This window comes from Marmota monax, unplaced genomic scaffold (assembly GCF_021218885.2).
Source record: "Marmota monax isolate L192 unplaced genomic scaffold, Marmota_monax_Labrador192_F-V1.1 WCK01_AAM20220418_F8-fsc00001, whole genome shotgun sequence".
Lineage (NCBI taxonomy): Eukaryota > Metazoa > Chordata > Mammalia > Rodentia > Sciuridae > Marmota > Marmota monax.
The window spans coordinates 59,041,712-59,063,739 of NW_026693777.1; the positions used below are offsets into that span (position 1 = coordinate 59,041,712).

The window sequence follows — 22,028 nt, forward strand, 5'->3', positions numbered from 1 at the left end:
ATAAAATTAAATGAAGGCATGCTGTCCATCTACAACTACAAAAGAAAATTTTAAAAACCTCATCTAGCCCATTTTGGAGAGCAAACAGACTCATCTATCTCCTTCCTCTCACCTCCAGTCCACCTTTGCCCCTGCCTGCCCATCGCCTCCCTGAAGTCTCCTCACCTCTCCCTGTCCCCCTCACCTCCTTGCCTCCCATGGCAGGTTCCAGCCATACTCACTGATTGTAGCTCTCTGCTTGGCCTTGGCTGGGCTGTGCCTTCTGCCTAGAGCATCCTCTCTTCTTCTCTTCTCCTAAATAACTCCTACTTTTCCTGAGGACACAGTTGCAAACAGGTCTTCCTGCAGGTCTGCACTGCCTCCATCCAGCCCTTCCCCAGGGCACCTTAAGGTCCCCAGAGTTCCCACACAATTCCAGCTCTGCCCTGCTGCTCAGTTTTGTCATTGTCTGCCAATGTTTCTCTGTTCTTACTGGAAAAGATTCTGTCCTACTCTTTGCTAATTGACCACTGTGGGATCGTGCCTATTACATATAAAGGGCTCCAAAATATTTGTTAACTGAATTAATGACCAAATGAATGAGTCTTGTTTATAAATGCAACATGAAGATAAGAGGATCCTCTTACCAAAATGTGTTCTTCATTCTCAAAATCCTATTCAACCTGGAATATAGCTACTGCTATTAATTCTGCCACAATAACAGACAATTTAATGAATCTGTACTATGTTCCAGGCACTGTTCTAAGTGCTTCCCAACCATTCTGGAAGAAGGGCATTATTATCCCCACATTCCAGATGAGAAAACAGAAACACAGGGGTATTAAATAACTTGCCTGAGCTTACTCAGTTAAGTGGGAGAGCCTGGATTTGGAGCAGGATGCCACATGCACACAGAAGGCACTTGGTAAACATTTATTAAATGGCTGCATCTTGCTGGGTGCCATGACACACTCCTATAATTCCAGGGACTGAGGAGGCTGAGGCGGGAGGATCACAAGTTCAAGGTCAGCCTCAGCAACTTAATGAAGGCCTAAGCAAATTAGAAAAGGCCTGTCTCAAAATAAAAAGGACTGGGGAATGTATCTCAGTGATAAAGCATTGTGGGTTCAATCTCCAATATAAATGTAAATGAATAAATAAACAAATAACTGCATCTTCTCCCCCAAATGGCATGTGAGGCCACAGCTAAGCCCTCTTTTCACCTCCGACATACCACACTGCCTGCAGTTTCATGATTCTGTGATATTTCTTCTGCCTCTCACCCCGGCTGCTACTGCACTCACCACTCACCATCACACCTCTTTCCTTCCACTGAATTCCTGCTTATCCTTCAAGACACAATGCAAATGCTTTGCTCTCTGATTGCATTCAGAGCACCCTACAGATAGTGCTCCATCAGGGTGCTCACACAGGACAATTCTCCAAGCCCCTGCTAGTCCCACCAAAGCCAGTAGGGTGGAGCCAACTGGGGATTCAGAGGTACAGTAGAGCAGCCTACAGGAGGAGGTGGCCTGTAGCTGACCTCAAGGGACAGGTCAGATTTGGAGATATGATTTATATAGACTTTTCCATAAGGACTCAGAAAGCCTAAAAGGGAAATTTATGACAGTGGTTCTCAGGTGCAAAAGTCTGAACATGTTTTTGGTTTTCAAAACGTGGGGTAGAAGATGCTGCTGGCATCTTAGTGGGTAAAGCTAGGGATGCTGCTGACCAATGTACAGGATAGTCCCCAACAATAAGAATGATCTGGCCCCTGATATTGTTAGCACCCAGGCTGAGAAACCCTGTGTCTAGCCCTTTCTCTTGGAAAAAAGAGTCCAGCACTGTACAAGAATTGAAGAAGGTGGGGGGAAACGAGGAGAAGGGGAATCAGCACGGCCCTCCCTCAGCCTTTTCAGGCAAGGCTGACAGTCTATGGGCCACTCTCAGGTGGACGGCATGCTGGAGAGCTGGGTCTGGCAGATGGCGGCTGCACTCAAGTCCCGGACAGCCCAGCCGGTGAATGTGGGGCTGGCAGACTGGATCACCTTGGCCTATCACCACTATACCATCGCAGTGCGCAACACCCGAATTGTGGGCCAGGAGGTGGCAGCTTTTCTCCGGTGGCTGGAGGTAAGCCTCACCCCCCCTGCCCTCCTCACCCTTCCCTTGAGTGTGCATGGAATAAAATGGTCTCCAACAGCAACCCAGATAGAGGGCCTAAGCTCATAGGACTGAAGCCAGACCCCAAGCCTCTATCTAATGCTCAACCTGATCCCCTATTTTGCAGACTTTAATCTCCCTGCACCCCACCTACCACACCTTTTGCACTTTAGAGGTGTTGAGGGGTTTAAATGCACCCTGGAAACCATCAGCCCCCACCCAGATGAGTGTAATGGTTTCCATAAAGCATTAATAGCCAGGTGAAAACAGGCAGGTGGGAGGCAACAGCCACCAGGCAGAATCCCAGGCACCTGACTAGAAAGAAGGGCCAGCCAACTCGAGGACAGAGGCTCTGAAGTGAGAAACCAGTTAACAGTTTGCACCTCCGCATTTGTGAGCAGGCGCAAAGCACAGGAGCAGTGCCCAGACAAAGGTGGACCCACTCGGGTGGGCAGTGCCTATCCTCCTGCAACCATCTTGCTGCTGTCTTCCAGGTAACTGCTCAGTTTTCTCGAAGTAATGTTCATCTAATTGGATACAGCCTGGGTGCTCATGTCTCAGGATTTGCAGGCAGCTATATCGGCGGGAAGCACAAGATCGGGAGAATTACAGGTAACCCTTCCTCATGGCTCACTCGCTATCGTCCCTGCTTCTCCACAGTCTCATCATTAAAACACCCGACTTCTTCCCTGACAGGTTCCAGTTCACGGAAGGACTCGTAACACTCTCTCAGACATGACCGCTGTCATGAATTGCCGCTGTTCCGAGAGAGAATTCAGAGAAAATTACGACCTTTATTCCTATTGCCTTTCCTCGAATGAATGCCTCTTCTAAATGTGCCAAATAGGACTAGAAATGGGACTTTCAGTACATGCTTACAGCAAGAAAGGCTTATTTTTTAATCTATAGTTTAAAAAGTCCAATGCAGACAAGTTAGGAAGTGATGAATACAGCCTTAATTTGTTACAACACACCAGCTATAATTAGTGCCTCAGTCTCTCCAAACTTGTGAAATGCATGTGTCTGACCCTGGATCCCATTTGAATTGAGGGTGGGAATCTGTACCAAATATCTCACCCCAAACTGCACCCCACTCATAAATGGCCCTAGTGCTCAGGAAGAGCTGCGTGTGTACAAGAAGACCTTTCCTCCCAAGCATCCCTCACATCAACCTCACCCTACCACCTGCACTGCTTGGATTCCAAAAAAACACACACTTGGTCAGATTGCTCCACAGCAAAATCACTGACACCTACAGAAAGGAAATCTAGGAGACATGAGCCAGGCCCTCAGTGTAGTGTCCCCCGAGCTCTCCAACTTCTCCTCTTGCCATCTCCTTTCTAGAGCTCTGGGCCTCCATGACCCTGGATTTTTCTTTACAAACACAGGTGACCTCTCTGAACTTTGCATATCATATTCTCTGTGCCCACCACTCATCCAATCAGGCCCATCTGACCTACCCAACTCCTACTTAATCACCAAGACCCAGCAGGCTAAACAAAGTACATCTTAAGATGAAAAACAGAACTATTGTGACTTTCTTTTATCAAGTAACAATAGTTTTTAGAACTACTTTTCTACAACTACCACTCCTTCATAAAACCATATTTTAACATGAAAAAGAATAAGATAATGTCAGACATTTAAACTGAATATGTCTGTCTTCATGAGAACTCATCTCCTCAACCTTTTCCTCTGTTTTCTCCATCTTTCTGGTAGTGGGAGGCCTGGACTACTTTAATCCCTGGCCTTGACTGTGGAAACAGGACCAGAAGGCTGAGTTAGAACTCAGCGAGGTGGCCTCAGGCCTGAGCCCCCTAGCCTTTTCCATTCTGGCTGGTGTTGGAGGTCACAACAGGCATTATTAGCCAGGCCCGCTTGACCAGAGGCAGCAGGAGAGCTCACTGCACTATTGTTATCTTGTAGTCAGCCTGCAGAAAAAAAGGAATAGGATCACACCAAGACTGTGGGTGATGCTGGAGAGCAGGGGTACTCAGAGCCCACTGTCAATCCCTTCTCCCTACTAAAGAATGGAAGCCAGGGTGGGGAAGGGAGACATCAAAGGGTCCTCCAGAGAAAACAGATGGAAAAAAAATAGAAAAATCCTTGTATGCATAAATACTCCCCAAGTAGCCAGTCAGGAGCTGCCACTCATCTCATGCAGACACATCTGTCACTTGTGGACCAGAGCTTTGTGCAGGCCTATTGGCTCAGAACATTTTCACCCTGGAACGGTGATGTCCTAAGGCTGTTCTGGACATTCCAATGAAATGACATTAGTGTAGGAGAAAAGCCAGCTTGTTTAGGAAACTATTGACAACATCCAGCAAATAAATTCTTTCTTTGATGGATAGGTTCGAACTATATATAATGAGCACATAGGTTTTGGGGTTTTTTTAATGCAAACAAATGCTCTTCAAAGTAGCTTGAGAGGTACTTAAAATTGATTTGCTTAAATAAATCAAGCATTCTCTCATAACCTTCTTTCTACCATTGGATAGTCTCCGCAAACCTCTTCCCCACCAGGTAATGCCCAGGCTGTGTCTAATTTTCAGCACCATGAATTACTGTGGTTTTACTGCAGAAAGGTTATGGTAAAATTTTCTGGAGAAAGATTATACCCTGGGTTTCTCTTCTTCCTGCTAGCTCATAAATGTGTAATAATATTAAACAGATAAAAAGTATATTTCTTCCCCTGACCTTATCCTTGCTCTCCCCTTAGGGCTGGATGCTGCGGGCCCTTTGTTTGAGGGAACTTCCCCCAGTGACCATCTTTCTCCAGATGATGCCAATTTTGTGGACGCTATTCACACCTTTACCCAAGAGCACATGGGCTTGAGCGTGGGTATCAAACAGCCCGTGGGGCACTATGACTTCTACCCCAACGGGGGCTCCTTCCAGCCCGGCTGCCACTTCCTCGAACTCTACAAACACATTGCACAGCATGGCTTAAACGGTGAGAAAGAAGCTGAGAGCACTGGCCTGCTTCCCATGCCCCCGAGGGGCCTCTGGAACCCAGGGATGTCTACCAACCCTGTGGGACTCTGGGCAGAGTCTGGCAAGGGTAGGGGCCCAGGGTTTATGATCACTAAGTCCAATCCTAGAGAGGGATTATGGGGAGTGGATAAGGGCTGATGGTCCCTGAGGATGAGCAGAGGGACATCATCAGGAACCCCAACTTCTCACCCTTGCCCAATGTGCCCAAGCAAAGCCTTTTTAGGGGTACTAGCCCTTCTGAAAGTTGAGTCCTGATGCTGCTGGATATTCTTTCTTCTCAGGAAGTGTCCTCACTCAGGGGGCTTCCACATGAGGATCTGTTTTAATAGGTCTTGGCATCTTTATCCTTGGTCACACAGAGTGGGAATAAACTCTTCACCCACCTCCAGGAGGCTGGATCAGCGGATCCTGGAGATTCTTCCAGCATGAAATCCAGTTACAAATCGGTTCTGTTACCCACTTTACCTCAGTGCAGAAACTGAATTTATCTGGCTTTTTCTGGGTTGTCATCCCACTTCTGTCTCAGGTCCTCAAACCCAAAAACATTAACATGGATAACATGCACAGGATCAGAGCACAAAACTGTGAGCAGTGACCGCACCTTCCACAGGCATTCTGCATTTCTCCTTACTATAAAACATCCTGATTAAAACATGCCAGTTCGCTCCAAGCCAACTGGAGTCCCCCACACTCCACCTTCTCACCCACCCCAGTCATCTAAAACTGAGCTGAGAGCCACGCTGTCAGGATTACATCACCACCCTGGCCTCTCACATACCAGCATGACCTTCACACTCCACATCATGTCCTTGGCTGAACTCCCAGCCTTCCGCCCGCCTGTGCTTCAGAGAGCCTTTTGGGAACTTCCCCTTATCATTGCTTCCATCTCCCCTGGTCACCACCCCTCCGGTCACCAGTGGTTCCTGCTGACAGCCCAGCCCTCCTCCCACGTTGCCACCCTTTCCAAGCTTAACACAGACCACAGGGTACTGTTTAATAACTGCTTGCCTGGTAAACACATCTCTGCCATTTGCTCTTTTGTGCTAAACTTCAAAGTGATATAATCAAGTATACATACACGGCTTGCCAGACTTTGGAGGGGGACTCAGTTGTCTCCACCCTTGTGTTTGAAAGTGTTCCTATTCCAGGGCAGTTCTCCCAGCCACTCCTGAACAGAGCATAACCGGACAATTGCCTTCCCCACCCTTACCACCTCCTGGCTGGGTGAGCTCCAATGAGTTATTGAATGTCTTTTTCTTCTCCCTTCTGGTGCTGGGGATTGAACTCAGGGCCTAGCACATACTAGGCAAGTGCTCTACCACTGAGCTACTTCCTCAGTTCTTTTAACTTTATTTTGAGACAGGGTCTCACTAAGTTGCTCAGGCTGGCCTGGAACTTGGCAATCTTCCTGCCTCAGCCTCCTGAGAAGCTGGAATTACAAGTGTGCACCACCTTAGCAAGCATCAATGTCTTTGAGGCTCAGTATCCCCATTGACAGCAGATGCCCCAAGAAGTGGAAGGCAGCAGCACAGACCTGCCTTCCTGGTAAATGCACAACAAATGCAGCCATGGGTGACCCAAACCTCAGATGAACAATTTTGGTTTAGCCTTGAAATGCTTGGAAACATGGCTTGTGGCAAAGTCACCTGTGACCTTTATAGGTAGACCTTTAGGTATTTCACATGTCTTGTGGTGATTCCTAATATTCCTTAAGAATAATTCACTACAAGTTAGGTTAAAATTTGGAGAGTTATTTTTTTTAAGATCAAAATTCATGAAAGAATCTCTTAATTTTTAATAGATTCCTCCCAACCTATAGCTGATAGTTAACAGCCCAATAAAGCAGATAAATCCTGTTGGGCTCAATACAGCCCATGATCCTAGAGGTTCACTAGACAATTCTATAACTTAAAGTTAGATGCTCAATAGATGCTTTAATGAGGGGATGTTGCTGGTTTATTGAGAATAAATATTATTATTTCCATGTTCAAAAAAATTAAGGGAAGATAAAACTAGTAAGTTTGCTTTGGGAATGTTAGACCTCTTCAGTCCCGGTGATTGGTGACTGGGACATGTCTTTTTGTTTTGTTTTGTTTTTTGTTTTGTTTTGTTTTGTTTTCTTCTTCCAGTGCTGGGGTTAAAACCAGGGCCTCATTCATGTTAGGCAGGTACTTTATCACTGAACTACATTCCCCAGACCCCTCCCTTTTTTTTTTTTTTTTTTTTTTTTTTTTTTGAGATAGGGTTTCACTAAAGTGGTTGCTCAAACTCATGATCCTTCTGCCTCAGCCTCCCAAGTAGCTGAGGTGGACCCTTTAACAACATTTACAGGCCTGCCATGGCACGTCTTAATCCAGTCCCGTTGCTGGCTTCACAGACCCAGGGGATGCAGTGGCCACTTTGGGACATGAGGCAGCCATTATAGGAAGGGCCTTAGCATGCCACAGGAGTGCCTCACTGATCTGCCTTTATTAAAAGAAGAGGCAGTCTAGTAGAGTAGAGGAAGGAGAAGAGGAGAGGGGAGGGGACAGGGAGGGAAAAGGGGGGATCATGAACTGAAATGGATTTCCATGATGTTTGAGTTTGTCGGGATGAACCCAACTACTATGTGTAACCATAAAGTTCTAATTAAAAAGAAAGAGAGGGAGAGAGGCAGTCTGCACAACCTGAGCCAGCTCACCCACTCCAGGCCCCTGCATCTGGGCATTTTTAACCATTTGAGAAATATCTCTAAAATAAGTTACGCTACTCTGCTTTCTTAAATAATCTGACTTTTCCCAGGGATGTGGGGTGCATATGAAAACACCGACTGTGTGCCGAGGATTTTTTCCTGACACTAAATGGCTGAGAGGGGTCTACTCTCTTTAGTGTTTGGCTGTTCTTACCTCCTGCTGATGTCAGGGAGCCAACCTCAGCAATCTTACCCCTACCCCTGCAGGATGCTACTAGTAATCTTCTGTGGGCTGAGAAACAAGATGTCTCTTTGAGTTGGGGGTCCCTTGGAGTTCAGAGGTGACAATGTTCTTCTTGCCCTGGGTTCCAGCCATCTCCCAGACCATAAAGTGTGCCCACGAGCGGTCGGTGCACCTCTTCATCGACTCCTTGCTGCACGACCACATGCAGAGCATGGCTTACCAGTGCAGTGACATGGACAGCTTCAGCCAGGGCCTGTGCCTGAGCTGCAAGAAGGGTCGCTGCAACACACTGGGCTACCACATCCGCCAGGAGCGGCACAGCAAGAGCAAGAAGCTCTTCCTTGTGACCAGAGCCCAGTCCCCCTTCAAAGGTGAGTGCCTCCCGTGTCCCTGGTCTGCAAGGCTCAGAAGCTCCCTCCGCTCTGTTCTTGAGGTTCCTTCAGCTCTGTGCTCTAGTGTCGCGGAGGCTGTGCACGCTTTAGGCAGCGGCAAGGACAGGCTTCCTCCTTTTCCAAGAATGGCCACCTTGCTGTCAAGGACCAGGAGGAGAAACCTTGATTATTTCTAGAGCAATCCCTGGATTGGTCTCTTTGTCCATTTTCATGTTCCCTGGAATGTTCCATGTGGAAGGTTCCCAGCATTCACCTGGACCACACAGCTCTCTCTCACTGTCCAAAGACCTGGAGGGTCCTGAACCCGGTTCTTCCACTCCATTCAGGACCCCCATGAAGAAACAGGGTTCTCAACTGCATTTTCAGCTCCTCATTTCTACCCCTTAGGTTGGAATCCACCTTCTTACAGATATTCTTACCATATGGTGGTTCCCCCAGGACATGAGTCAGCTTCCAGTGTTTCCCAGCCAGATCCCTAACCTCAGGCAGAGAGGGAGGCCCTACCGTGCTCTGGGTTGAACAGGAAAGGGCTGTGGCCACTTCCTGAGTCTGAGCAGAGGCCAGCAGAGAAACACTCAAATCCTCCTGGAGGGAACAAGCCATCTGTTGCCATCAACATTTCTGCCTAATCCTTAAAACAGCTCAGGAGTGATTTTGCATCTTCCAGTTTCACAGCGCACTCTCCACAGTGGGGCTGGGAGAAGGACTTGGTGGTGTGCCCTTCCTTTATGACTATGCAGATACTGTGGGGGAGGGAACTTGAACTTGGCACTAGCTCAGCATTTCATACAAACAGTACGCACCACCTTGGAATACTTGTGGCTCTCACAGCAGGGAGCCAAGCAGGTAGGGCTAGTTATTCCCCAGTTTCATTTATTTTAAAAAATTATCTATTTATCTATTTATTTTGGTACCGAGGATGGAACCCAGAGCACTTTACCACTGAGCTACTTCTCCAGTCCTTTTCACTTTTTATTTAGAGATAGGGTCTTTCTCAATTACTGAGGACCTTGCTAAATTGGTAAGGCTGGCTTTGAACTTGTGATCCTCCTGTCTCCGCCTCCCAAGTCACTGGACTCACAAGCTTGCACTACAGCACCCAACTATTTCCCAATTTTAAAGAGGAGAAAAGTAAAATTTGGGTGGAATGTCCACAGCCACACAGCCTATGAAGCCTGGAACGGGGCCACCTGATTCCCAGTCCAGTGCTCCTTTGTCATCCCACTTCCTAGTTCAGACTCTCAAGAGAGACTTATATATTAGGCACAGAATTCCTCTATTTATCTGAAATCAGGTTATCAGCCAGATTTCCCTGATTGGAACCAAGCAAGTCCTGTGGTCAACAGGTAGGCCTTGAGGAACAATTGGCCTGAGAGCACATCTTTCCCCCATGAGGGGCTAGAGGGTCCCCTCCTGTCTGTTTCTGAGGGTTGGAGGATGAGGCAGTTTTCAGGAGCAGGTAAGGGCATTTGGAAGGGCTCCAGCTTTGGGGACCTCCCCCACCACAGGCTGCCATTTGGGAATTCCTTGGGTTAACCCACTTCTGTTCTCAATGACCCACCACCTGGATGATGAAACCTCTCACTAATCATGATCTGCTTTCATGGTGATATGTCAACATCAAAGCCATTTTACAGATGGAGAAATGGAGACCCAGAGAGGGCAAATCATTTGCAGGAACACTGAGTGAATCCTTGTCAGAGCCAGCATTTAGACCCTGGGCCTCCAAAGAGTTGGGCAATTTTTACTGCAGGAACCTGCCCCTGATCTGTGCAGGAAAGGGGAAGGGAGTGCTTTCTACTTCCTGTCAATAGAAAGAAATGAGGCAATTTTTCACCTTCATGGAATGAACTGAGAACTTTATCTTAATAGGGGCTTGGCCCAACCAGAGGACATTTCCTGGGGGCTTGGAAGTAGGGAGGAGAAACAGGTAACGAAAGAAGCAAGTGAAGCTGGTGCAGTGGCACATGCCTGTAATCCCAGTGGTGCAGGAGACTGAGACAGGAGGATCGAAAGTTCAAAGTTAGCCTTAGCAACAGCAAGGTGCTAAGCAACTCAGTGAGACCCTGTCTCTAAATAAAATACAAAGTAGGGCTGGGGATGTGGCTCAGTGGTGGAATGCCCCTGAGTTCAATCCTCCCCGCCCCCCGCCCCCCCAAAAAAAGAAGGAAGTAGGAGCCAAGCCTGGTGGTGTATACCTATAATCTCAGTGACTCAGGAGGTTGAGGCAAGAGGATTGCAAGTTAAAACCAGCCTCAGCAATTTAGCATGACCCTAAGCAACTTAGTGAGACCCTGTCTCAAAAAATAAAAATGGCTGGGGATGTGGCTTGGTGGTTAAGTGCCCCTGGGTTCAATCCCTGGTACCAAAAAAAGTAGGAGGAGGAGTGGCGGGGGAGGGGAAAAGGCAGGAGCCAGATTATAGGGACCCAACTAGCACTCTCTCAGGATCTCTTTCCTGTAGAGGAGGACCAAAGTCACTCCTGCTGGATATTCCAATAATGAGTTAGGGCCTGCTCTGCACCCACCCATCTACTCCCCCCAGTGTCCCCAGTTCTGTTTATCCTTCCAGTGAGCAAAGTCCTAATCTGCTCCACCTAGTTTCACTCTCCAGTGGGCAGCAGCACCTCTGTGATCACATGAAGCTGCCTTGGGAGAGCTAGAAACGACACTCTGCGACACGTGCCTGTTTGGAAGCAGTTGTTCAGGGGATGCTGAAATCATCTGTATAATGCTATGTTGTCAAGTATCGTACCCACCACTAACCATATGGGGCTATTTAAATACTTTAAATTAAAGGAAACCAAAAATTCAGATCCCCAGTCATAGGCGCAGCTTTTCAATATGTAGCTGCTGTGTCCCAGAGCACAGAAAACATTTTCATCCTTGCAGAAAGTTCTCCACAATGCCGGCATGCAGCCTCTAATCTGGGCCACATAACTACACCATTCTCCACCCATCGTGGCCACAATCATCTCCTACTTGGGCCCCAAACCGGTTCCACTGGCCATCTCCAGCATGTCGATGACTACTTGTGGATCCTTCACAAAGCAGAGAAACCACTATCTGTATTTTCCAAGGACATCTAATTGTACTCTATATTTTAGCACAGGGTCTGGTTGGGCAAGATAAACATCGCCTCCTGATTGTAGTTTCACAAAGGATGACTAAGTTGGCCTGCACTCCCCTCTTTCCCAAGATGTTTCCACAAAACCATCAAAGGATCTATTTTCTACCACCATCGGGTAAACACCCTCGAGAGTACAGCAGCCGTAGCGAAAGAGAACTGGGAAACGGTCTCCGCGTGAAATGGTGAAACGGTGAAACGAGGCAATTTATCGCCCACTTCCATTCTCATTCCCGTGGGAGGAAACTTGACCAGTTTGGGAGCCTGTTTTTCAGCAGGGGGAGGAGCACTAATCTGCACTGGGTAAACTCTGCTTAGCAAGTGTCTGGACTAATGCCACTCTCAGCGCAGTGAAAGGAGGTAACAGGGTGGAGGGCAGGGAAGTGTCACTAACAGGGGGGCACTCTGCCCAGGCACCATGCTAGATGTGTAGCATGAACTAGCTCAGTTATCATTTGATCCTCACAGAAACAGAGGTGGGGGTGGGGCGTGCTAAATTTTCCCATGAATACATTAGGTTTCAGAGAGGTTAGATCATCCTTCCAAGGTCACACAACCCAGGAGTGACAAGCAACTAATCGCAGCCGGTCCAGGTGCCATGTCCCTGCTCCTTTCACTCCTAAGTGGAGGACCCAGGGCTGTACGCTGAGTGACCTCACACTCCTCAGTTGTTCCACTGAGTAATCGGTCTCTTCCTACACTCCTTCTTTCTGACTCCCTGGGTTCTTCCCCTGGGTTTGTTTTGCCAGAACTTTCTCCCTGTACCCTGGGCCTCCTCCAGCTGGGGCACTTGTTTCGGTCACTCCTCCAGCTGAGGCACTTGTTTCGGTCACTCCTCCAGCTGAGGAGAGCATTCTGTTGCACCGGTTGGTGAGATGACAACTAGCCAAAGTGCAACTTGGAGAGGAAGTAGGTGACACAAGCGAACACCTTCTGGAAGGCGGGCACCTTTGCATAGCCATTTGTCACATCCTCACAACCCTGTGAGAGAGCTTTTCATCCCTATTTCACAGATGGGCAAATTGAGCTCCAGAGAAGCTCCATGTGCACAAGACCATAAGATAGCAGGCGGCAGAGAGGATTCCAACCCTGGGCTCCATCTCTCAGTTGAGGACTCTTATCACCATCCCTCAAGAAGCACCGGGGAGGGACAAGCATCCAGTCCTGTGACATCAGGGATTTTGTGCGAATGGGGCAGTGCTGCAAGTCCTAACGTGACCACCACAGGTCTTCGTGCTTCTCCTTCACCTAGCCTGCTCAGCCCCTCCAGCATGCCTGCCTCCTTCAGCCACACTCCAGACCTCACCAGCCCAGGGCCTCCGTCTCCTGATCATCAGCTTCCCGAAGTCAGAAGCATTTCAATTCTAGTAACAAATCCTTGGTGCTTCAGGAAACACAAAGGCACTCGTTTCTACCGTCTCCACTAGAGAAAATCCATACGCTGAGGGGGGAAAGTCCTCTTTGATGTCTGCAACGAGAGGCATAAGATCTCCCAGAGCCAATATCTAATGATTCAGATCTTTTTTTTTTTTTCTGTGAGAAGAAAGAAGCAAAACATTCTTTTTTCATAAATTCCATAACCTGATGCTCACAGTAGCTGCCATGTGAAAAGAAATTTAATTTTTTCTTTATGAAGTGACGCTGGAGGGGTCCACGTGGATTAGATCCAGGATTTTTCCTGGTGAGGAGGCTCTCTGGAGGTCTCACATCTCTGCTCCAGATGGAGTCGCCTGATCTCATTCACAGTCAACGGACTCTCTTTCATGCCTTCATGTGCAAGACCTGAAATAATTTCTTCTGCCAGAACCTGGCCTGTGTTGGACTTGTTTCTTTGCAGCCAAGGATCAAAAGTGTTTTCCCCAGTTTTTTTTTTTTTACATCCTAACTAAACATGTCATAAGGCAAAGTGAGCGAAATCATTCACACTTCTGTCCTTAATCTTTGCAAGAGCATCAGTGTTTTGTTTTGTTTTTTTTTTTTTTTTTTTTGGTGTGGGGGTGAGGAAGCAGAAGATGGTAACTTCTTTTTAAAAAAAGAGAAAAACGCTTACAATAATTCAAATAAGAACAAATAATTAGCTCTCAGTAGGAAAGGTCCTTTCACATCAAAAAAAATGTTGATTATAGTTCAAGATTTCTGTGACTGTCGTCGCACGGTAGTGACACGGGATTCACCATGCAGATGTGGAGCTGTTCAGGAATGCCCCTGAAAACACAGGTTCCTTTGTGAGCTCTGCGGGTACACGCTTCCCCAGGCTTCTCAGAGTTCACACACCTTTGTATGTTCAGACCTGCTGCATGGGCCTGACGCTAGGGTGACACTCCAGGGCCTTGGTAACCATCTGATCCCGACTCCCAGGTTTTAAACAAGCATCTTCTCCCAGAATCGTGGCACCACAACATCTCTGATGGGGAAACTGATCTTCTTCTACTCACGGATTTAAGAAAATGGGAAGACAAACGCACATCTCCAGTACAGGGACATGAGACATTGATCCCTACTCAGGGCTAGACATTCAGGAGACAGGAGGGTGGGCTCCACTGCAGGGGTGGCCCAGGAGGGATGTCAAAGCTCAGAGCAGGCACTTTGTCTTGGCAGCTTCTTGGGAGGCAGGTTTGACGGCAGCTTTCCTTCAGGGCCAAGCTTTCAAAGGGCAGGCTTAGTTTGCGGAACCAAACACCCAGGAGAAATGGGAAGGGTCTTTCAGAATTAGTCAGACACCTGGCTTCAAATTCCACTGCACTTCAGACGGCTTCCTTGTCTGTCATTCCCCAGGATCATTAGCCTGGTATCAGTCTCAACAGCAAATAGCATTTCGTTCCCTTGGGCCAGCGGAAAGCCCAAGTGGGAGAGGCCAGGAAGGTATCAGGAAAATCAGCAAGGGCTCTTGTCACACCTTGAATCCAGCAGCAGAATGGAAGAAGCAGGGAAGGGACTGGCCCTTGGAGAGCCCAAGCTGTGGGGGAGGGGCTGCTGCTAATCCTGGGGACAGCCGCTGCCCAGTCAGCCCCCAAAGCAGGAGGGAGCAGAGAAGAGATCCTTCCCTTCTCTCCTCTGCCCTCCCCAGTGGCCAAACCCAACCAGAAACCAGTTGGGAAGGGAACCAGGAGATACAGTTAACAAGGTCACATCATTCTGGGGCTCAGAGTTGGGTGGAGAGTGGATGTCTGGGTAGAGGTAGGAAATGCAGACTGGCCAGCATGTCACCACTGGTTTCATTATAAGGACCTAAAATGAGGTAGGTAAATTGCTTAGTATGTAACCCGATGCATAGTAGGATCTCAGCAAACAGAAGCTGTTTTATGCTCTTCCTGTTTACAATTAGGATCTGGGATGCAGTATACATCCTCTGAGGTTTGTCACACAAAGATCCCATTAAGTACCCCTTGGATGCCTCATGAATGCTGTGCATTTGTGGAGATACCGTGATGTGACCCCAAGACTTCTCCCCTGAGACAAGGCAGAAGGTAGCAGGGTCCCAAGAGTGACTCTGTCCCCTGGCTGCAAGTTCCTTCAAGGCCAAGACACAGCAGCTTCTAGGTCTCTTGCTTTCTTTTTTAAAGATTTTTTAAAAAGCTCTTTCTTTTCCCAGTAAGATTCTAGTTAAAATATATGCCTTTTGTAGAAAATACGGATCTTGCAGAAAAGCATAAAGAGAATGAAAATTGCCTCTCTGCCCTCTCCAGGGCTAAGTGTGGTTAGTATTTTTGTGAATATCCCTGCTACTGTGCATTGTTTGTAGAGTTGGTCTCATACTAGATAAGGCAATTTCATATCCTGGTGGGGCTTTGGGGGGGGGGGTTCTTTTTTAAATTTTTTTTCATAAGCATTGAAATCATATCAAAAATACCTTTTAATGGTTTCATAAGAGTAAATCACACGGTTGGGCATATGAACTCAGAATCAGCAGACTAACTTCTGATCACAGCATTACCCGTTACTAGCCACATGACAGTAGGCTAGTGACCTAACTTTATAAAATGACGTAGGAGAGAAGATAAAGTGAGCATCTTATAAAGTGTTGTAAAGAGAAGTGAGATAATCATGTGAGGCATCTAGCTCTGTATCTGTGACATAGTAAAATACTAAATGGTCATTATCAAAATTGTCACTATTAGTTAGGTGTGGTGGCATGTGCCTCTAGTCCCAGCTATTTGGGAGGCTGAGGTAGGAGGACAGCTTGAGCCCAGGAGTTTGGAGCCAGCCTGGGCAACATAGCAAGACCCCATCTCAAAAAAAAAGAATTGTCATTATCAGTTCATAGCCACTCTTCTATGACTGAATATTTAGGGTGTTCTGGTATATTTTAAAATAAATAATTGTTATGACATTTTTAAATTTACATCTCTTTTCACATTTCAACTTTTTCTTTAGGGGATATAAAACTATAGGTCCTGGGTATAGACATTTAAAGTTCAAGTTCTGCAACTAGGCTGCCTGGGTTTACTTCCCAGTTATGCTGCTTATAATTAACTGTGTGATCCTCAAAAAGGCACTGTGTGCTTCAGTGTCCTCTAAAATGAAATAAGATAGTGTCAGTTGTTGTGGGGGTTAAATGAGATAATAGATGCAAAGCATCTGGCAAAAAGTAAATACATATATAAGAGCCCACATTGTTATGCTTACTACCAATTATACAGTGTCAGTTGTTCATCTCCAATAGCCCAATAGCACTGGGCTGAGCACACAGTAGACTTCCAACTGGTATATTTATTAGACTTAATTGAAGGCCTATGTTTGTGGGGTCCTTGAGTGCTCTGGAATATGCCCTGCCTCCTTTAGAAGCCAGTCCTCCCACCAGGTTGTGTCCACACCCTACCTGGTTCCACCCTGACCCCTCTAGCCTATGTCTTTGGAAGGACCTTTCCTTTTGTCTGAGTTCAACTTATTACACTGTTCTCTTGTTCCTTGACCCCCGAATGGTGTAAGACCTCTCCGGAGGTTTCTGGGATGAACGCCTCCCCCAGGGTTCAGGGGCCTTTCCTGGCATGTGACCTCTCAGCACCTCTCTTATTTCTTGCCCCAGCCTTTGGTGACGTCTTGAGTCATTAGGCTACTTTGTTCAGGCTCAAGAATTTGAGCACTTACTTGTCCAGGGCTCCGTGCTGGGTGCCAGACATTACCCAGGCTAGCTCTTTTCTCAGCATAATGCTCATGGCGTACAAATGAACTCTTAGTGGTTGGTATTTGTTATCAACATAAATAAACATTTGATGCTTCAGAAACAGCCCCTTAAGTAAACCTAGAGATAGCATCTGTAGGCGCATGAGCAAATCTGCCACAAAATCCAAACAGGAAGATAGTTTATGCCCAAGGGTAGGATTGGGTAAAGCGTCTAGAGGCCCAGCAACATTTGCACCCCAGGATAGAGCCAGTGCGCTGAAATAGCACTGCCAGGCTTGTGTGGCTGCCAAGATGACGTGACTCCACATGCTAGGCATAAGGGAGGGACGGTCAAGGGGCTGGTTACCATAATCTAAGCTTTCCAAAAGGAAACTACAACAAAGCTGGAAGCTCAGCTGTTAAATCCTCAGAAGTAATTTCCATCTTGCTCAAAGTTAGTACACATCCTGGTACGTCACTGCCAAGCAAACTGCTAGCTTACGCCTCAAAAGTTTGTTAAGCACCTACTATATACAAAGCATCATATTAGGATTGGTGGGTTAATCTTTCTCTAGAATTGGAAAGGCAAATACACACAAGCACACCATAAATCTCCTATCCTTTGCCCCACTTCCCAAGAGTGAACATGGCTTCAGAATCCATCTCAAACTAGGGCTCCAGGTAGTCACCACTAACAAATAGAGTTGATATGTCATACTAAACCTGTGGCCATCTTGGAGCTGGACCACTGGTGACAAGCAGTTTATGGAGACAGTAAGACAAAGGCCAAGCAGTGATCATCTATTTGAAAATGAAGTGGGATTTTTTTTTTCCTATTTGTAGTACTGGAGATTGAGCCCAGGGGTGCTCTACCACTGAGCTACACCCCTAGGTAAGTTGCCCAGACTGGCCTTGAATTTACAATCCTGCCACCTCAGCTTCCCAAGCAGCTAGGATTGCAGGCATGCACCACTGTGCCAGGTCTAAATGGTGTGATTTTGATAAAGTCCCACAGCCAATTACAGTGCAAAGAGAAAAGAGAAAGGAAGGAAGAAAGGGAGGGGGGAAGGGAATGAGGGAAGAAGGAAGGGAGGGAGGGGGGAACCCCCACAGCTGGTTGGTGTGATGATACAGGCTAACCCAGAGCCCCTTGGAGACTTCCAATAGGCTAAGGGCAGTTATGAGCTCAGACTTTGCTATGTGACCTTGAGCAAGCCACTTCATCCTTTCTGAGCCCCAGTTTTCTTATTCATAAAATAGAGACAATAATAACAATGCCCACATACAGGCTTGTCATGAGGAGTACCTGGGATGATGCAGCAGCTAGTATTTAGCAATGACTGTCTTCTAGTAAACTATTTGCTTTTGTTAATTAAATGTAGACTGTCTTTAGATAAGAAAGAATGAAATAAATGACCCTCTTTCAACAACCTAGTGGAAGGACATACTGGACAGTAAGTTGGTAAGACAGACAACCGTAAGCCCAGGTTTTAGAACTAGAGTCTCCTTGTTTCCATTGGGAAGCATGCTCGTTGAACTCCACAGAGCATGGCCAGGAAGTGCCCAGAATACACAGATGTGGTCATTAGGGCCTACATTTCTTAGCTGGGTTCTGCCCCATCCTGAAACAAACCTTATAAGACAAACACAAAACTGTAAAACAGGCTGGGCATGGTGGTACACACCTGTAATCCCAGCAGCTCAGGAGGCTGATGCAGGAGGATCGCAAGTTCAAAGCCAGCCTCAGCAAAACCAAGGTGCTAAACAACTCAGTGAAACCAGGTCTCTAAATAAAATAAAAATAGGCTGGTGATGTGGCTCAGTGGTTGAGTGTCCCTGAGTTCAATCCCTGGTACCGCCTCCCCCCAAAAAAAGTGTAAAACAGCAGTGTGTTTTCTTTCATATTGCCTTTATCAGGGACTCTGGCCAATGACATAAAATATTCTAGCAGACTTGCATCCAGAAATCAATGAGAATGCCAAATATCATACCCCTGGACTCTATTCTGCAATTTTTTGTTGGGCAATACTTACCTTTTATCTTTTCATTTTGTAGTGCTGGGGACTACATGAGACCCTGAGTGCTGGGGACTACATGAGACCCTGAACCCAGGGTCTCATGCATATTAGGCAAGCACTTTACCACTGAACTACACCCCCAACCCCTTATCATTACTATATTGTAAACACAATGTAAGTCCTGTGCAGAAATTTAGGATAAACAGAGAAGAAGAGAGAAGAAGATAAAAAGCATTCACAACTCTACCTTTCAGGGGGAAAAAACATCATCAACATTTGCAATGTCTATAAATCCAAACTTTTTAGCATTTTTAAATTTTAGGAAATATGAGATTTTTAAAAATTAAAACATCTTGCTTAACCTCTCCGCCACAGATATACACACTCTCTCTCTCTTTCACTAGTTTATCATTACCAGTTCAAGATCCAGTTCATCAACCAAATTGAGAAACCAGTAGAACCAACTTTCACCATGTCGCTCCTCGGAACAAAAGAGGAAAGGCAGAAAATTCCCATCACTCTGTGAGTACGAGGTGCCCTCCAGCCTGCTGTGGGGGTGACATGCCTGTTTTTCTCACATGATCTGGAGTGACTTTGCTTTTCAAGGATCAAGCCAGACTCAAATTTCTCTTCTCTTCACATTACGGCAGCTCCAAACACCCTGTCCAATATGACATTCACCCAACCTAGCCCCTTGAGGCCCTCCTCTGCTTGTACACGTGACCCTGCTAATGTCCTGTGAGCTAAGAGGGAAGCCAGAGGTAGCCCCCCAAGAATGTGCAGTGAAAGAGGCAGATCCAGACAAGGAGCAGTGGCAAGGGATGGAGCAGATGTCCAAAAGAAGGCCCAGAACACCCTATGGTGAGTTCTGGAAAGCATAGCCCAGAAATGAAATCATATCATTCAATTTAGTGCAGATTTCCAGTCTCAATAAGCCTGTAGTGCCCGTCCCCACCACACGTCTGTCCTTCGACCTGCTATACACTGCACGCAACACCAGCAGCAGCCTCACTGGGCCTCACTTAGAGACTCCCCAGCTTCATTAGTCAGAATGCACAACGCTGCTTTTTTCCGGCATCTTGACTCTGGGCATGGACTTCCCTGAGAAATGACAGTAGCCCTCACCCACTCCAGGGATAGGCCTCAGATTGCTGAAGATTGCCCCAAGGCTCAGGTCTCTGGAGGGCACACTGATTCAGTCATTCAGCAAGCACGTGGTGCTCTGCCACAGAGGAAGAGAGGACCCCCTTAGGATGCTGATGGCCAAGCAGGATGAGGGGACTCCCATATATGCACAGCAGACCACAGAAGAGCTAGGATGAGCCATGCCATCCATCTGCATCACCCTAAATCCAGCATTACCTCGGCACTGTATATTATCTCTCCCCCAGGGGATTGTTCTCAATGGTGAAAAGAGCATCTAGCTGCTCTGTCAATGTTGAGATATCTTAATGTCTTAGAGATTAGTGAATAAAGCTGCTAATGAGGCCTCAAAGTCTGCATCTAAATCTTGCTCTAAATTGGTGCATGCTTTTTCTATTTGTTTTTGCTATTACTGTTATGCTTTGTTGCTTTAAAAGATGTTTCCATTTGTATGGGGAGAGGAGAACATTGCTGGGGAGAGAAGAATATGGTGTGGGTGTCTGCATTCATCATCCACATAGAGCTACACTGTCCAGAGACCACTGCTGAAGCCACACAGTCTTCCCAGATTTCTTCCTTTTGCGCTACAGAAAGTTAACTAGATTCATGGTAGCAGGACTTTTTAATATGTTAATTCAGAGAATAATGTGATTTTCCCAACTATACTATCTGGAAAGCCCTTTTTATCCTGCCATGCCCATTGCCATCTCCATTAAGCCACAAGTCCTTCAGGCCACTTGACGCATCCTGAATGAGCCCTAAGCATCATTTCACTGTTACAACCAAACTAACGGTCTGGTTTCTTTTGCATCTTCAGGGGTGAAGGAATTATTAGTAATAAAACCTATTCCTTTCTCATCACGTTGGATTTGGACATTGGTGAGCTGATCATGATCAGGTTCAAGTGGGAAAATAGTGCTGTGTGGGCCAACATCTGGAACACAGTCCAGACCATCATCCCATGGGGCACAAAGCCCCACTATTCAGGCCTTGTTCTGAAGACCATCAGAGTCAAAGCCGGAGAAACGCAGCAAAGGTGAGGACCGGTGCTACCTCCTTGTAACTAACGTATTTAGCACCCACATGTGCCAGGCAGTTTCACAGTTCAGCAGCACCTTTAGTGAATGCAGTGGGCATGATGATGCCTAATGACAGAGAGTGGATACTCAGGAAGGTGAAGTGCCATTTCCAGGTCACACAGCTACAGCTGGAAGAGCAAGGATTTGTACTGAGGTCTTCTGACAACTTGTCTAGCCTCTTTCTGATACCCATGGTTAACAGGTACCTCCCTCTGGAGTTTGAGCATGTTCTCACCAGCCTAGAGCTTCTCAAACTTCATTGTCCAGATGGATCATCAGGTGAAGTCAGTGTTGCTGGTCCAAGGTGCTGCTAGTAGATACATTTCTTGTTTGTTGTTGATGTAGAAAAATGCTTTCAACAATTACAATTTACCTCTCTCTCAGTGGTGATACCTTTCAAATCTTAGATGCCAAAGAATCACTGGGAAGCTTATTAAATATGCACAATTCCTGGTCCTACCTTCGGGGTTTTTGACTCACTGTGGTTTTGGGAAGGACACAGATTGCATTTTTTTGAAAAAGATCCCTAAGAAATTCTAACGGGAACAAATAGACTACCATTAAGAAATGCAGAAATAAATGTGATTTATCATCTCTCCAGGCCCCCAAATCCCCAGGCACAAAAATGGATTAGAGCTGAGAGTGGGGAGTAAAGAAAAGGAAGGGTGGTCCAGCTGCTCCTACAGCCTTCTTTGCAGAGGAAAGAGAAGCCCAACACATTTTGCCATGGCAACCATGCTTTTCTGTATTCTCAGTGACAGGACAATTCTGTGCTTCCCCAGGCCCTTCCCTATCTCTGCCCTTCTGTATCTGAGAAACTTGTCTCTTCCCTCCTGCTTTCCTTTGTTGGGAAGCCCATTTCTCTCTTTGGCTTGTCTTTCGTGGAGATGGAAAACAGACTTCTAACCTCTGCACTCCACACCTCCTTCAGCCTCGGGTTTCACTGCCAGGAGCGGGCACATGGCAGATTTATGCCCCTTGGGTCCCTTATACAATCGCACTCGGAGATTTTATCTCCCTGGGATGCAAAATCCTGGCAATTACTAAGAGCATACTCTGTGGTCTGCCAACAGATTTCTCCACATGATCAATCTGAGAAAATTAAACTGCTTC

General features: G+C 46.7%; 1 protein-coding gene across 3 annotated transcripts in view; it reads left to right on the top strand.

Annotated features, from left to right (window-relative positions):
• Lipc (lipase C, hepatic type) overlaps positions 1-22,028 on the top strand; it is a 137,554-nt gene that overhangs the window by 112,222 nt on the left and 3,304 nt on the right. For 2 of the 3 annotated variants that reach the window (XM_046461492.2, XM_046461491.2), the window contains exons 3-8: positions 1,930-2,112; positions 2,637-2,754; positions 4,865-5,098; positions 8,183-8,425; positions 19,098-19,215; positions 20,654-20,872. In XM_046461492.2, coding sequence (XP_046317448.1) covers positions 1,930-2,112; positions 2,637-2,754; positions 4,865-5,098; positions 8,183-8,425; positions 19,098-19,215; positions 20,654-20,872 — 1,115 coding nt within the window. The remainder of the gene's footprint in view (positions 1-1,929; positions 2,113-2,636; positions 2,755-4,864; positions 5,099-8,182; positions 8,426-19,097; positions 19,216-20,653; positions 20,873-22,028) is intronic. The other variant, XM_046461493.2, reaches the window with a different exon arrangement.